Genomic DNA, 14,057 nt, shown 5'->3' on the forward strand with positions numbered 1-14,057 from the left:
GAACCTTTAACTCGGTTTCTCTTCCCACGCATGCACTGTGCATTACTCTTTGGACAGCTGGAAAGAATCGTCAAATTGCCCCTAAGCCCTTGTCAAAGTTATTCCTTTACAAACATGAGGTCATAATTGTATTGTTTCCTTGATTAGATCTGGCTTGTGTCTTGTTGAGTGGTGGTAAGGATTCTTCACTTTTATATTTCAATCCATAGCCTCTGGGTAACCCAGCAATCTTAGGAGATATTGAAGACTGTATATTGTTTAACAGATGAGATTTATTGTAATTTTATTACTTGGTTGCTTGAACTCTGTATTTTGTTTTAGGGAAAGCAAAACGTAACTTAGATTGAAAATAGCAAAAACATCAAGCAAACCACCATGGGCGTCGTACGATTGGCAGCCTCGCCAACAATCTCTGTTTTTTCGTCTTTTTTTTGTTATTTTTAGCGTGTTTTTAAAGTTTGTTTTAATGTTCTCTGCTTTGTTTTATGTGGGAAGAGGGGGAGGGGGTCAGGGAAAACGTTTTTTTTTTCAATCTCTAACCCTTGCCGGAGATGCGATAGGGTCTCGCTCGGAACTGACTTTGAGCCCCACCGCAGGGCGTGGACCTACCATCGGAGCTGATCCCTTGCCTGGGATCACTCCAACCGTGGCCTGCAGATTTCGCCATCGAGAGCTCGCAGTCTCGGGTAGAGACTGTGGATGTTGGGAGCTCCAACGATGCAGAAGGTTCGCCAGCCCCGGCCCGGGGTCCAATCGTGGGAGCTGAGGTTCCCCTCTGATACAGGAGGTGATTACCCCAATGAAGAGGGCCCAACCACTGGCTACGGGAGCCAAGATCGCTCCGAGAACAAAGAAGGGAAGAGATTGAACTTTTTTTCACCTTCCATCACAGTGAGGAATGTGGAGGAGTCACTCTGGTGGATGTTTATGTTAAAATGTATTTTGTGTGTTATGTTTCTTTTTATTTGTATGACTGACTTGGCAAATGAAATTCCTCGTATGTTGCAAAACATACTTGGCTAATAAAGTATTATTGTATTGTATTGTAATAAAGTATTATTCGAGGCAACGGTGGACTCACAAATAGTCTTATTCTTACCTGTTGTTGCGTACCATCTTGAGCAATAAGAGCCATGTGTTGACTGACATTTGTCTGGGTAACAGCAGTAACTTGTCCAGACAACCCTGTGTCTTCTTCAACTGCTGTTACATAGGTGATTGGTTGGCTCTTCAGGATTTCATCCCCAGAGGTAACTTTTGAAATAAAATTGTACAAAAACAAAATGTAGCTTTTTTTTTCCCATTTTGGAAATATTTTACTGACCAAAAAAGGTTGATTCAAAGCTATGAATGTCAAATGTACAGCGCCATTAAAAAAACTATCAATCAGATAGCTCAATAAACAGCCTATCACCTCAGACGACACAGTGGTGCAGCAATAGAATAGCTACCTCACGGCGTCAGAGACCTGGGTCCGAGCCTGACCTCGGTTGCTGTCCGTGTTGAGTTTACATATTCTCCATGTGACTGGATGTATCCGCTGGGTGCTTCGATTTCCTCCTACATCTCAAAGATGTGTGGGTTTATAAATTATTTGACCTCTGTCAAATTCTCTCTGAAACTTAAAGCTGACCTGTAAAGTTCATGAACAGCTATGGGGAAGAAGCTGTTCATGACGTGGATGTACCAGATAGTCATCTCAAATCCGTTTGCACATCTACCACAGATAATTCTTCATTCCCTTGCTTATTAATTTTCCAATTATCTCCATCTTAAAAATATTTAAAGACTCTGACCCTACTGACAATCCTCAGATTTAAAAAAAAAGCACGTATCTCTGCCTTAAAAGGGTGACCCTTTATTTTTAAACAGTAACCCCCCAGTAAAATGTATCTGCCACAAAAGGAAACATTCATCCTCTCCAGGATAATAAATATTTCAATCAAATCATCTCTGCCTCTACTTTGGTTCAACCCCTCCCCCCCCATACCCAGGTATTGGTGTGGTAAATGTTGTCTGATATGTTTCCAACTAATTACCATCCTTCCTTTAATTAAACCAATACAGTATATGATACTCCAGATATAGTCTCCATTGATTCCCATTGCAACTGAAGCATAACCTTACTAATGTTATATTCAATTGCTCTAGCAATAAACAATAACATGGTTAGTTTTTCTAAATCCTTATATGTATGAATCATGACTATAGGATCCTCAGAGCTTTGCATTCCTTACCATTTAGATATGTTTCTTTATTCTTCATGCCAAATTTCAAACTTTCTTTCATTATGTTCATATGTTCAATATGAAAAATGAGTCACCTGTTATTTACCTTTCTTTGGTTCCACTTCTAATCTGACCTTGAAGTCCCATGCTCCACTGAACAAGCCTTACAAGATAGAAGGCCTATCTTTCCCATTCTGTCAGTTAGGTCAATATTATTTAATATTATTAGTGGACCCAGAACACTTTTCATGGAGAAAAATCTTAAACCTATCCAAATTACACTTACCATCCTGAGGCTCAAAGAAAGTCTCCTCTTCTTCAGTTGGCTCACTGTCTCCATGCGCAGTTCGCTTATGCATTGCTAATGTGGAGGTCTGTTTATAGGTTTTGCCACAGTGATTGCAGTTGTATGGTTTGGAATGAGTATGAACCACATGGTGTTTATATAAACTAGAGTACTCAGTAAAACGCTTGTCACAGCCAGGTACAGTACATACATACGGCTTCTCCCCTGCACATTAAAAGAAATGAAAATGTTACAATTCCGAATGAAGCCAAGGACAGCAATAACATAAAGAATTCCCATGTAAAATGTCAGATGTAATTGTAAGCAATAAAATAAATTGTTACACAATTCTTTTTGCTATTTAACAACTTGAATGGGGGTAAAGATGCATTAATCTTATACAATTAATGTTTTACCATCCTGTGACCTTTTGAGTGGGTTTTCGTGAAAAGTGCAGCGACTCAAGCGGGTTCGGCAGCATCTTTGGAGAACATGGATAAGTGATGTTTTGGATTTGAAGCTAGAGGAAGGAATGTAGTTGGAAGCAGATGGGGAGGGGAGAAATAGATGCAAGTCCAGGTGGGGCACAGGACAGGAAGGGTGGTGAAAGAAGGGGGACAGGTTATGGGGGAGGAAGTGAGGGGGATGAGGTGGGTGGTTTGGAGAAAACGGAGAATTGAAGGGGTGAAAGGCGAGGACTAAGGGAATTCTATCCTTGTTCTGGGGGGAGGGAGGAAGTGGGAGCAGAACTGCAGGACAGAGAGGAGGCATGGCTGTTGGATCCATCAATGACAGCAAGGGAGAAATCATGTTTACTAAAGAATGAGGACATCTCGAATGTCCTAGAATGGAATGCCTCATCTTGGGAGCAAATGTGGCAAAGACAGATAAATTGATAGTAGAGAACAGTGTCTTGGCAAGAGACAGGGTGGGGAGAAAACGTGGGAGTTGGTAGGTTTGTAGTAGATGTCAGTTGATAGTCTGTACTCTGCGATGGAAACAGAAAGATCAAGAAAGAAGAGATAGTATCAAGTATCAGAGGTAGTGCATGTGTATTTGAGGGCAGGGTGGAAGTTAGTGAAATCAACAAATAAAGTTAATTAAATCAATTGCAGTCATCGATGTAGCAGAGAAAGAGTTGGGTGAAAGTGCCAGTGTACATTTGGAACAAGGACTGTTTGATAAGGCCGACAAAAAGGCAGGCATAGCAGGGGCCCAGGCGAGTGCCCATGGCTATACCTTTAACTTGGAGAAAGTGAGAGGAGTCAAAGGAGAAGTTGCTGAATGTGAGGACAAGTTCTGCAAGGTGGAGGAGAGTGTGGTGGTGGAGCCTTTAAACCATCTGGGTCTTCCTGTAAGGAGGTTCTGTGCCTCATGAGGTGGTTCAACAGGCATCCCTGAATCTGGGTTGGTTGTTTTTTTTTAAATCAAACCTGCAGAACAACTCCAGATGGTTCTCGTCATTGCTTGATAAATACGCGAAATAATTATATTACTACATTGAATTTTAAGCTCCCCTCATACTAAACTACAATTTAAACTTTTAACATTCTTCAGTTAACATCAAAAATACCTATGGTTACAGAATACAAATAAAAATACAATATAACACAGTAATATAGTCTTTGCTTATAAATAAATAATTTCTTAAATTAAACATGTAAATAAACTGAAGCCCAATTACACTATTCTTGAGCTGTTCCATAAAGTTTAGTGATCAACATTATTTTCTGACACCGAATGAGGCTTTACTCTTGGTTACACACATTCACATTAGGGGTGTGACCTGGCGATGTAGTTAGACACTATAACTATGCCTCCAAAGATTATGAAGATGACTCATCACTAAAAATATTTATAATCCTGAGGTGGCCTAACATTACACATCTTAAACAGATAATTAAAAACATAATTTGCCTTGTGTGCAATAAATTAGTTGAATAATTAGGGCTTGGGAAATGATCAGCAGCAATTTACTGTCACCAGTACCTGTGTGTATCCTCATATGGTTCTTGTAATTGGTTGCACTAGCAAAGGCTCGCCCACAGCCTGCCTCTGGACAGAAATATGGTCTTTCACCTGTGTGAGTCCGAATGTGCACTTTACGAATATTTGATGTGGTGAATGATCTGCCACAGCCTTCAAAAGGGCATTTGAATGGCCTTTCACCTATATGTTAGATCAAATCAAAGTAATTTCAGTTCAAACAAAATAGATCACACCATGTTAAAAATAAATAAATGCAGTAAAGTATTTATAATTATTAGTCAACATAATAACCACACATAATAATTTTACTATCTTATAGTTACATATATAATCAGGTCATCTGAAAAATAATGGAATACTACAACCCAAAAAATACATTTGATGCAGGTATTATAAGGTTGATACATATTTCAATCTCCTAAAAATTTAAAGTCAATGCAGTAAAACAAAGACTATAAAAAAGACACTGTTATTTCAATGGATTAACTATTAGGTGTTTAGCTAAAAATATATAGTTAGTAAAGACAACTACATGCATAATAAATTGCTGCCATTCAATTTCAATGATTTAATATTAATACCAAGAGGTTCTCAATATTTAACTTGATGTGGAAAAACTTGGGAACATTTTACGAATGAACAAGGAGGCTTTGGTGTGGAGGCAGAGGGAAGTTCTCTGCCCATCGCCCTTGCCTGGGACAGTGAAAGATAACACTCCCCACCCGCTGTAGTTGTGCTTCTGGTCCGAGGGTTGACATGACATACAACACGCACGCACTGCAGCCGCCTTCCACCTGACCCACCCCCCTCCCCACCCCCTCCCCTAATGCGTGATATGGTGAGACCGTTTGTGACAAGCCGGCGACCTGGGGGAATCGGAAGAATCCGGTGGACGTGTTAAACTGAGTTCTTCTGTCAATCTAAAGTCAACTTGACTCACCAAACACTTGTTGCTGTTAAAATCAATTCTTTATTCAGCTGAGACTAGTCTCTTGAACCTTCCAACACAGAGCTGATGCTCTGGGGCAGGTCCAGAGAGGAGTAACTTTGATACAAACTCATGGCATTTATATAGGTATTAAGACATTTCAGATACAGAGGGTATGACAAGCTAGTAACCAATCATCTGAGTCCTTCTGGTGATTTACAACATCAGTCACATGATCCCTCTTCTCTGGCCTCTTTACAGCCTTTGTTTGCCTGTGGTATAACTTTGCTTATTTTATTTCAACACAGCAAAACCCCAGTAGGCCCAATTATCAAAGACCACTCCTCAAAATACAAGATACGTATATAACACAATGATCACACGTCATACACACTTTCTATACCAAGAAGAAAGATATTTCTATAAATCTAAACAATTTATATGTCTAAAGTGTACCTTCCTACTAAGGCAATACATTTCATAATTTGTTTTACTACAATTTCCGGAGGGCTTGGGTTGCAAGAAAAAGGAGGATATGTTTGAGGTTTTTTTTTTCTTTGCAGTGCAGGAGGCTGTGCGCTGTTGTTATTAAATCGAATTTCGCAACGAATTTGCCACCCCCTCGGTCCAACTTGTTCATGCCAAGCTAGGTCCTTCCTGGAGGGCTTGGGTTGCAAGAAAAAGGAGGGTATGTTTGAGGTTTTTTTTTTCTTTGCAGTGCAGGAGGCTGACGGATGACCTCGTCTCACATTTGGCCTCTACCCCTCTAAACCTCTCATACCCACCAGGTTTCTGCAGAGTCTACAGTACAGCAAGGCTTGTGTTCCATTCAATATTTCCGCCACCATCTCCCACTACCCTGGTAGTTACTCAAGAGTAACTCGGGAGAGGAGCTTGGAACATCGCAGAAAACGGCAAACTTGTCATACCCGTGGGAACTCGGTTAAACTCTTGATCATACACGTGGGATCTCGTACACAACCACGAGTCTTTCACTCGAGGTACCTCGTGGGTCAGCTCGCACCATGAGACAGGGCTTTTACTGTGGATAAATGTGTGAAAATTACACCAGTGTTACCGTGTTTACCAAGAATCAGAAAAGCTAGTAGGCAGTTGACTTTAGGTAGTTAGGTTGTAATGGACATAGGTTTAAGCCAAGAAGGCGAAAGTTTAAAGGAGATGTGCGAACCAAGTTATTTTTACACAGAGCCTGAAATGTGCCTGGAATGCTCTGCAGTGGGGTGGAGTTGGGAAGCATAAAGGATGGAGATGTTTAAGAGGCATTTAGACAGGTAAGTGAATACACAAGGAGCGGAGGGATATGGATCATGTGCAGGCCGATGCAATTAGTTTAATGTTGCATCAGGGTCGGCACAGATATCACAGGCTAAGGTGCCTATTCGTCTGCTATACTTCCAGGTTCTACTGGTACAGAAATCTGTAAAATAAAGAGTAAATAGTCAAAATGATCTAGTCAATTGAATCATAAAATATTCTTGCTTTGGGCTTGACTCTTCGTGACAGAGAGGGATTATGACGACATTTAAAAATTGCTGTTAGTCACAGAAGACCTAAGTATTTCTCCAAAATGGCCATGGGGATAAAAGCAGAAGATAGCCAACAAGACTATGTCACTTGAATCTATAATGTGAGAATACTAACGTGAGATGATGCTGTGGGAATTTGGCAAATAAATCCCAAATCATTTTCCTTACATTCTAAATTTATATCCAGTTTTACCTGTGTGTGTTCGGATATGTTTTTGTAGATCTCCTGAGGTTTTGAATGCTTTGTCACAGCTCTCTTCTGGGCATCTATATGGCTTTTCTCCTGTATGGGTTCTTGTATGACTTTTTAATCCATATCCTAAAACAGAAACATGGATAAGAAGAACATTTGGAATAAAATAGATCTAATCAGTTTTTTCATTGTATTGTAGATATGTCAGTAAAGCAGTTTCCATGTACCTGACATTTGTAATGAGTATGCAGTACATTTGCAGTAAATATTACAGCTGCTGAAACTTGCACATGAAGTTTCTTATAAACGACACAGATCATTAAATACATTTAAAATTGGAGATTTGTTGTAAATCCAGGGAATGTATAAGCTACTGGAAAGGTAAAAGCTAATGATTACCATGACAACTATAAATGCAGGTATGGAAAGGGGGGAGGGAGTAAGTTCTTTGTGTTAGAGTCATTACTGCAAACTCCAATAATGACTACACTTCAAAGTGCAATTATGTGGGTGGAAAGACACAATTTTCAAGATGCAAAAGACAGCATAAAACATGTTATTAATTTTATAAAAACTACAAAAGTACAATTATTTACTTCACTAAAAGATAAATGCAGTGAGCAAGCAGTAGTGATAATACTGATTATTTGTAAGCTAATTAACCCTATTCAGGACAGAAGATCCGTTTAGGAATAGGAAGGGGCGTTAAAATGTTTGGCCAACCGGACATTGCGTCAGTCAAGGTGGGCTAAGCGTAGGTGTTCAACAAAACGATCGCCCAGTCTGTGGTTGGTCGCGCCGATGACCTTTCTGTCCTGGGTCTCCTCCACTGTCAGAGTGAGGCCACACGCAAATTGGAGGAACAGCACCTCATATTTCATTTGGGTAACTTACAACCCAGCGATATGAATATTGATATCTCTAATTTCAAGTAACCCTTGCATTCCCTTCCTCTTCATCCTCTCCCACTCCAGTCGTCTTCCTAGTTCCACTGTTCATATCCCTACGTTATCACCTCTTCCGCAATCAACAATGGACCATTGTAGGTTCCACCTCTCCTGAGCCAGCTCTGACATGTTCTGTACCTTTTCATACATCTAGTTTTCCCCCTCTCCTGACTCTCAGTCTGAAGAAGGATCTCGACCCAAAATGTTACCTATTCCTGCCTGACCCAGAGTTACTCCAGCATTTTGTGTCTATCTTCGGTGCAAAAAAAGCATCTGCAGTACCTTCCTACACACACGATCTGCAGGCTGCAGTAGAGATACGGCTGCAGTAGAGGGTGGCACAATGGCGCAGTGGTAGAGTTGCTGCCTTATAGTGCCAGAGACCCGAGCTCACTCCTGACTATGGGTGCTGTCTGTATGGAGTTTGTACCTGTGACCGAGTGGGTTTTCTCCGGTTGTTCCAGTTTCCTCATATACTCCAAAGACAGGTTTGTAGGTTAATTGACTTTGGTAAAATTGGTAAATAGTCCCTAGTGTGTAGGATAGTGTTAGTGCACGGGGTGACTGTGGCCGATGCGGACTCAGTGAGCCGAAGAACTGTTTTCGCGCTGTATCGCTAAAGATAAAGTGGTCCCAATGGCTGGCCACTAAGTGAAGAACATTGCTAATGCATGCAATTGATAAAGTACGGTTAGGGTTAGCTGTATACTCCATATTCAATTAGCCCACTGACATTCACCCTCCAAGTTCATGCAGGTCAAGAGTCTCAAGACAGCTATTAGATCATTCTGCAGCATACACTGTCACCTCACCATTGCTGAGTGAATCTGCATTTGAAAATATAGAAAAATTGTGTAATAAATTTTGAATGTATCTGCGAAAAGGAAGTCATTTATGGTCCCACTAATAATCAAATAAAGTATGTTCAGAAGACAGTACAGACCTTCAACAGGTGAAGACAATTGTGCAGAAAGTAAAATTTATCACCTCTGATGGGAAGTTGTAGCTTTTTTAACAGCTTTAGTAGTTTACTTTTAATATTAGGCACAATGCATAGTTTCGAATATTAAACTTTGTCAGTAAAATAATGTGGGCATGCAAAAATTATCAATAATCCACAGACCAGACAATCTGATTGCCACTGTGTTTAAAATATATGACAATCAGATCAGCAGATTCATGGAGACACACGATACTGCACATGCTGGAATCTTGCACAGTACACAAAATCCTGGAGTAACCGAAGGTCAGGCAGCCTAAAACCTTATTCATCCATGTCCTCCAGACATGCTGCCTGATATGTTGAGTTACTACAGCACTTTGTGTTCCATATGAAATTAATGATTTAGTGAGAAACGTTAATGTCTATAAATAACAATGTTTATAAATATAATCAGACTTGAGTAAATTATTGTAGACGCTGGAAATCTGAAATAATTACTTTACTGCTGAATGGTCATCGAACTGAACTTTGTCACTTCAAACATCAGACATGCTCAGTATTTTGCACATTTTCCATTTTACAGAAAATTAACTTCCAACCACAATTGCTGCACAGAGGCAGAAAAAGGAACTCAATTTTAATGCTGCTGCTGCTACCACCTAGACAATTGGTATTCTGACATCCAAACTTTCATTTTTGATGGACTCCAGCTGCCTCTATTGATTTAAAGCTATTATGATATATTTGAAGGGTAATTTACTCTCTGAAATTATCCAAATTATCCATTGATCTGTTTCAAACATTACATAGTTTCATCTTAAGAATTTTCAGAAAAGAAATTGTGAGAAAATGTTCTGAACGGCACTGTTGTCTCACAGATTAAATGACCCAGGTTCAATCCAGGCTTTCAATGCTGTTTGCACGGAGTTTGCATATTCTTCTTGTGACTGCATGGGTTTCCTTTGGCTGCTGCAGTTTCCTCCCAAATTCCCAAATTATGCAGGTTGGAAGGTAAATTGCTCCGAGTATGTTGGTAGACATTAGAATCTTGGGGAAAGTGATGGGAATGTAGGAAGAATGGGATAAGTGCACAAGTACTTGATCGTTGGCACAGACAAAGTGGATTACAGACCCTGTTTCTCTGCTATATGACTAAGATCTTTTCGGATGAAATGTGTAGAAAGGATTTGCTGATGTGAAGGAAAGAACTGCTGATGCTGGTTTAAATCGAAGGTAGACACAACATGCTGGAGCGGGACAGGCAGCATCACCGGAGAGAAGGAATGGGTGACGCTTTGGGTCGAGACCCTTCTTCAGTCTGAAGAACCATTCCTTCTCTCCACAGATGCTGCCTGTCCCGCTGAGTTACTCCAGCATTTTGTGTCTATGATCTTTTCAGAATTTTGCTTAAATGGCAAATGATAAAAGCAAACAAGTAAATTAAACGCAAACTACAGTCAATTGGTAAACCTCAGCATATTAGTATCCCTGTCACAAATTATAATTTACACAGTCAACCTGAAGAAGTAAGGAGGAAGCAAAAGGCAAGAGAAAAATTCTTCAGGCTAAATTAACTCTGAGAGAACTCTCAGAACTCCATCCCAAAAGGGAATTAAACAAACTCCAGGAGATGTAATGACTGGCACAACCTTCTTTGTACAGTTGGAGAAAGTTGTTGATCTCATGATCTTTGTTATCTCCCTGCAGATACCAGTGAATCGAAATTTAACACAGGTTTTGTGAATTGGATGAACTGTCTGTGAAGGCAAGTATTTTTTACCACATAATTGACTTTTATGCTTGTTCTTCTGAATCCTGCTTTTCCCCCAACCGATTTCAGTCAAATAGCAAATGCAATATGCCGAAGACTAATTATTTCAAGGAGGCAATTAAACACACCTGAGCAATTACAAATGCCTGTGAAGCCATGTGTCCCAAACATTATGGTGCCCTGAAATGGGGGGACTATGTATAAACACAGCTGTAATTTCTACATGATGAAACCAAAATGTATAAAAATGACCTTTAATAAAATCTGACAATGTGCACTTTAACCACGTGTGATATTTTCTATTACAAATCTCAAATTGTGGAGTAGAGAGGGAAATAAATAAATGATGGGTCTTCGTCCCAAACATTATGGAGGGCACTATGATCTTAAAAAACCCATATAGTGTACCAGAAAGCCAATAAGAAGTGAGCAATGATACTGTTATATTAACTTAAATGCTCTTCATGTTTTAATATTCTCATACTTAATACATATATCTTATATCCACACTCTGAAGAATGAAGTTAAAAAATATATACCTGTGGCAAAAGCTTTTCCACAACCTGGGTGCTCACATCTATATGGTCGATCACCAGTATGTGCTCTTTCGTGTACCTGTGATCATATAAAAAAACAAGTACATTAAGAAATGACTTGTTAGATAGACTCTCCATTGATTTATGATTTGTGCCTATGCCTATCTTAGTAAATAGCATATACAGGGTACAGATGTAGCATAACATTCCCTCCTACAGCTTCCATCCCACAGACAGGAAGCTCATCGGAATTCCTGGATTCTCTCTTCTTCTCTTCTTAAACAAAGGACAACATTGGCTACTCGCCAGGCCTCCGGGATCTCAATTGTGGCTAGAGAAGATGCAAAGATCTTTGTCAAGGCTCCTGCAGTCTCCTCTCTTATCTCTCTTAATAACCTGGGATAGACCCCATCAGGCCCTGTGGATTTATTAATGTTCTTCAGCAACCAAAACATCACCATCAGTAGTACTGGTGTTAGTGGCACTCTTCCCATTCAGTTTATCTATTAAATGGGAAGAGTACTACTATCACCGAGAAACTATTTTTGTCATGTTATCTGCTAAGTTAAGGAACACAAGAAAGGGACTGGGGGAAATCTTTCTCTGTTCCGGCTGTGGATGGAGTGAGAGCACACATATGGAAATGGAGGAAATGCGTGTGGGAATTCCATCGACACACAGCAGTGGGAAGCAAAGTTTCCGAAAGTAAGATTGCATTTCAGATGTCCAACAGGGGAAAGCTTCATCTTTGGTCCACGGATGTTGCTTGACCTGCTGAGTTTTCCCAGCAGTTTATTCGTTGTACCAGATTCCAGCTTCTGCAGTGTCTCGTATTTCCATTAAATATGCAAAACCTGTTCACTGAGAGTACACTTTAGACCTGGTAACTCAGTGCCACAATGAGACCGTTTACTCGGAGGTGTTCTACCTTGGACCAAATCTGAGTTTGTTTTTGTGGGAAGATAACATCATTTGGTACCATTGACAGGATCACTAATTGTGCAACTTGCATGATTAACTCTCCTTCCTAAGCCAATACCCCATAAACAGATCCACTGGGGTTACTTATTCAGTGAGCGTGGGATTTTAAATGGATTGCCATCTTGTTCTATCAACAATAGAACCACACACAAAAATTAATTCATGGTCTGAAAAATTCTCTGTGATCTCTTAAACTTGGCACACTACTATATTAAATAATATCAATTTTTGTAAGGAATGATTCTACCTTCAGATGGTGAGCAGTGGTATAGAGTCTTCCACATCCCTCATATTCACAACGAAATGCTTTTTCTCCGAGTTGTTGAGCTTTGGCGCTAACCCGTCCTGTCACATGACCCTGAAGAACAATCTTAGAAAATAGAACAGTAGTAAATTAGAAAAAGTAAAATAGTATATTAGTATTGAATTTCCTATTATTGCGATGTTAATAATTTGCCATTTCCATGATAAATTACAATAATTAAATTGTATTATTTATAAATCACACAAACATGGATAGCAGATTGTCAGGACAACCAGATGTTATTCCCATTGATACTCCAACATTATATAGTAGAATAATAAATATTCCTTTGAGTTTAGGAGGAGTGCAGGCACCAAAGCCTTAGTGATGCAGCACTGGAGTCGCTGCTTCACAGCATCAGAGACTCCGATTCGATTCTGACTACAATTGTTATCTGTACTAAGCTTGTACGTTCTCCCTGTGACTGTGTGGGCTTTCTCTAGGTGCTCCTGTTTCCCGCCGCACTCCAAAGACGTACAGGTTTGTAGGTTACTTGACTTCTGTAAAATTGTAAATTGTCCTTAGTGTAGAATAGTGCTGGTATACGGTGTGATCGCTGATTGGCTTGGATTTGGTGGGCAATGGAGCCTGTTTTCACACCGCAACTCTAAAGTCTAAAGAGTCAGTTAGAAACAAGAAAAGTGGGCCTCAATGAGCTGTTAGGGAGTGAGGAAAGTGGGGCCCCGGTGAATCATAAGGACACATCAACTGTTGCAAACATCAAGTGCTAAGCTAGATGCCAAAATATTGAAATAACTGAATTACTAAAGCATCACAGTAGTTGTATTCATTAATTTACAACGGATCATCTTAGCATTGCTAGAAGACTGATATTTCTTGATCCCATTTCACCAGCATCTGTGAATATTATCATGTTCACCGTTAAAATGGTCTGGTTGAGGAGGGGAGGCGAATTATCCCACAGTTGAAAGTAAGTTGATATGTTAAATTCAAGCACAAACCGTTGAAATATTCATTTCCACCAGTTACATCCAGATTAAACCTGACATGCTATGTGTTAAAAGTATGTTTAGTGTTCCTTGGTTTGTTTTCTGTGGGTGGGGAGGTGTTGGGGGAATCTTTTTTTCAATCTTTTACCTCGACGGAGATGCGATTTTTTTCCGTATCGTATCTCCGTCCCCATTGCGGCCTAACATCATAGAGTTGGTGGCCTTTCCTGGAGACCGACGGACGCTCCAAGCCGCAGGAGTCTGCGGGACTTTAACATCACGGAGCGTGCGATCCCTTTTCCGGGGATAGAAGCTCCAACTGCGGGGCTTGTGGACTTCGTGCACAGTCTCAGATAAGAAGGGGCTGACTCGGGAGCTCCATGCCGTGGAAAGAGTTTCGATCACCCCGACGGGGGCTTTGATCGTCGGCTGCAGGGGGCTTTGATCAACCCAA

General features: G+C 40.2%; 1 protein-coding gene across 1 annotated transcript in view; it reads right to left on the reverse strand.

The window, feature by feature from the left end:
• Positions 1 to 14,057, reverse strand: part of znf143b (zinc finger protein 143b) — a 46,663-nt gene that overhangs the window by 11,033 nt on the left and 21,573 nt on the right. Inside the window, exons 8-13 of the mRNA XM_055649469.1 lie at positions 12,597 to 12,719; positions 11,372 to 11,447; positions 7,172 to 7,297; positions 4,504 to 4,683; positions 2,515 to 2,739; positions 1,100 to 1,254 (exon numbers count right to left, since the gene is read on the reverse strand). Coding sequence (XP_055505444.1) covers positions 1,100 to 1,254; positions 2,515 to 2,739; positions 4,504 to 4,683; positions 7,172 to 7,297; positions 11,372 to 11,447; positions 12,597 to 12,719 — 885 coding nt within the window. The remainder of the gene's footprint in view (positions 1 to 1,099; positions 1,255 to 2,514; positions 2,740 to 4,503; positions 4,684 to 7,171; positions 7,298 to 11,371; positions 11,448 to 12,596; positions 12,720 to 14,057) is intronic.

This window comes from Leucoraja erinacea, chromosome 18 (assembly GCF_028641065.1).
Source record: "Leucoraja erinacea ecotype New England chromosome 18, Leri_hhj_1, whole genome shotgun sequence".
In the NCBI taxonomy this organism is placed as follows: domain Eukaryota; kingdom Metazoa; phylum Chordata; class Chondrichthyes; order Rajiformes; family Rajidae; genus Leucoraja; species Leucoraja erinaceus.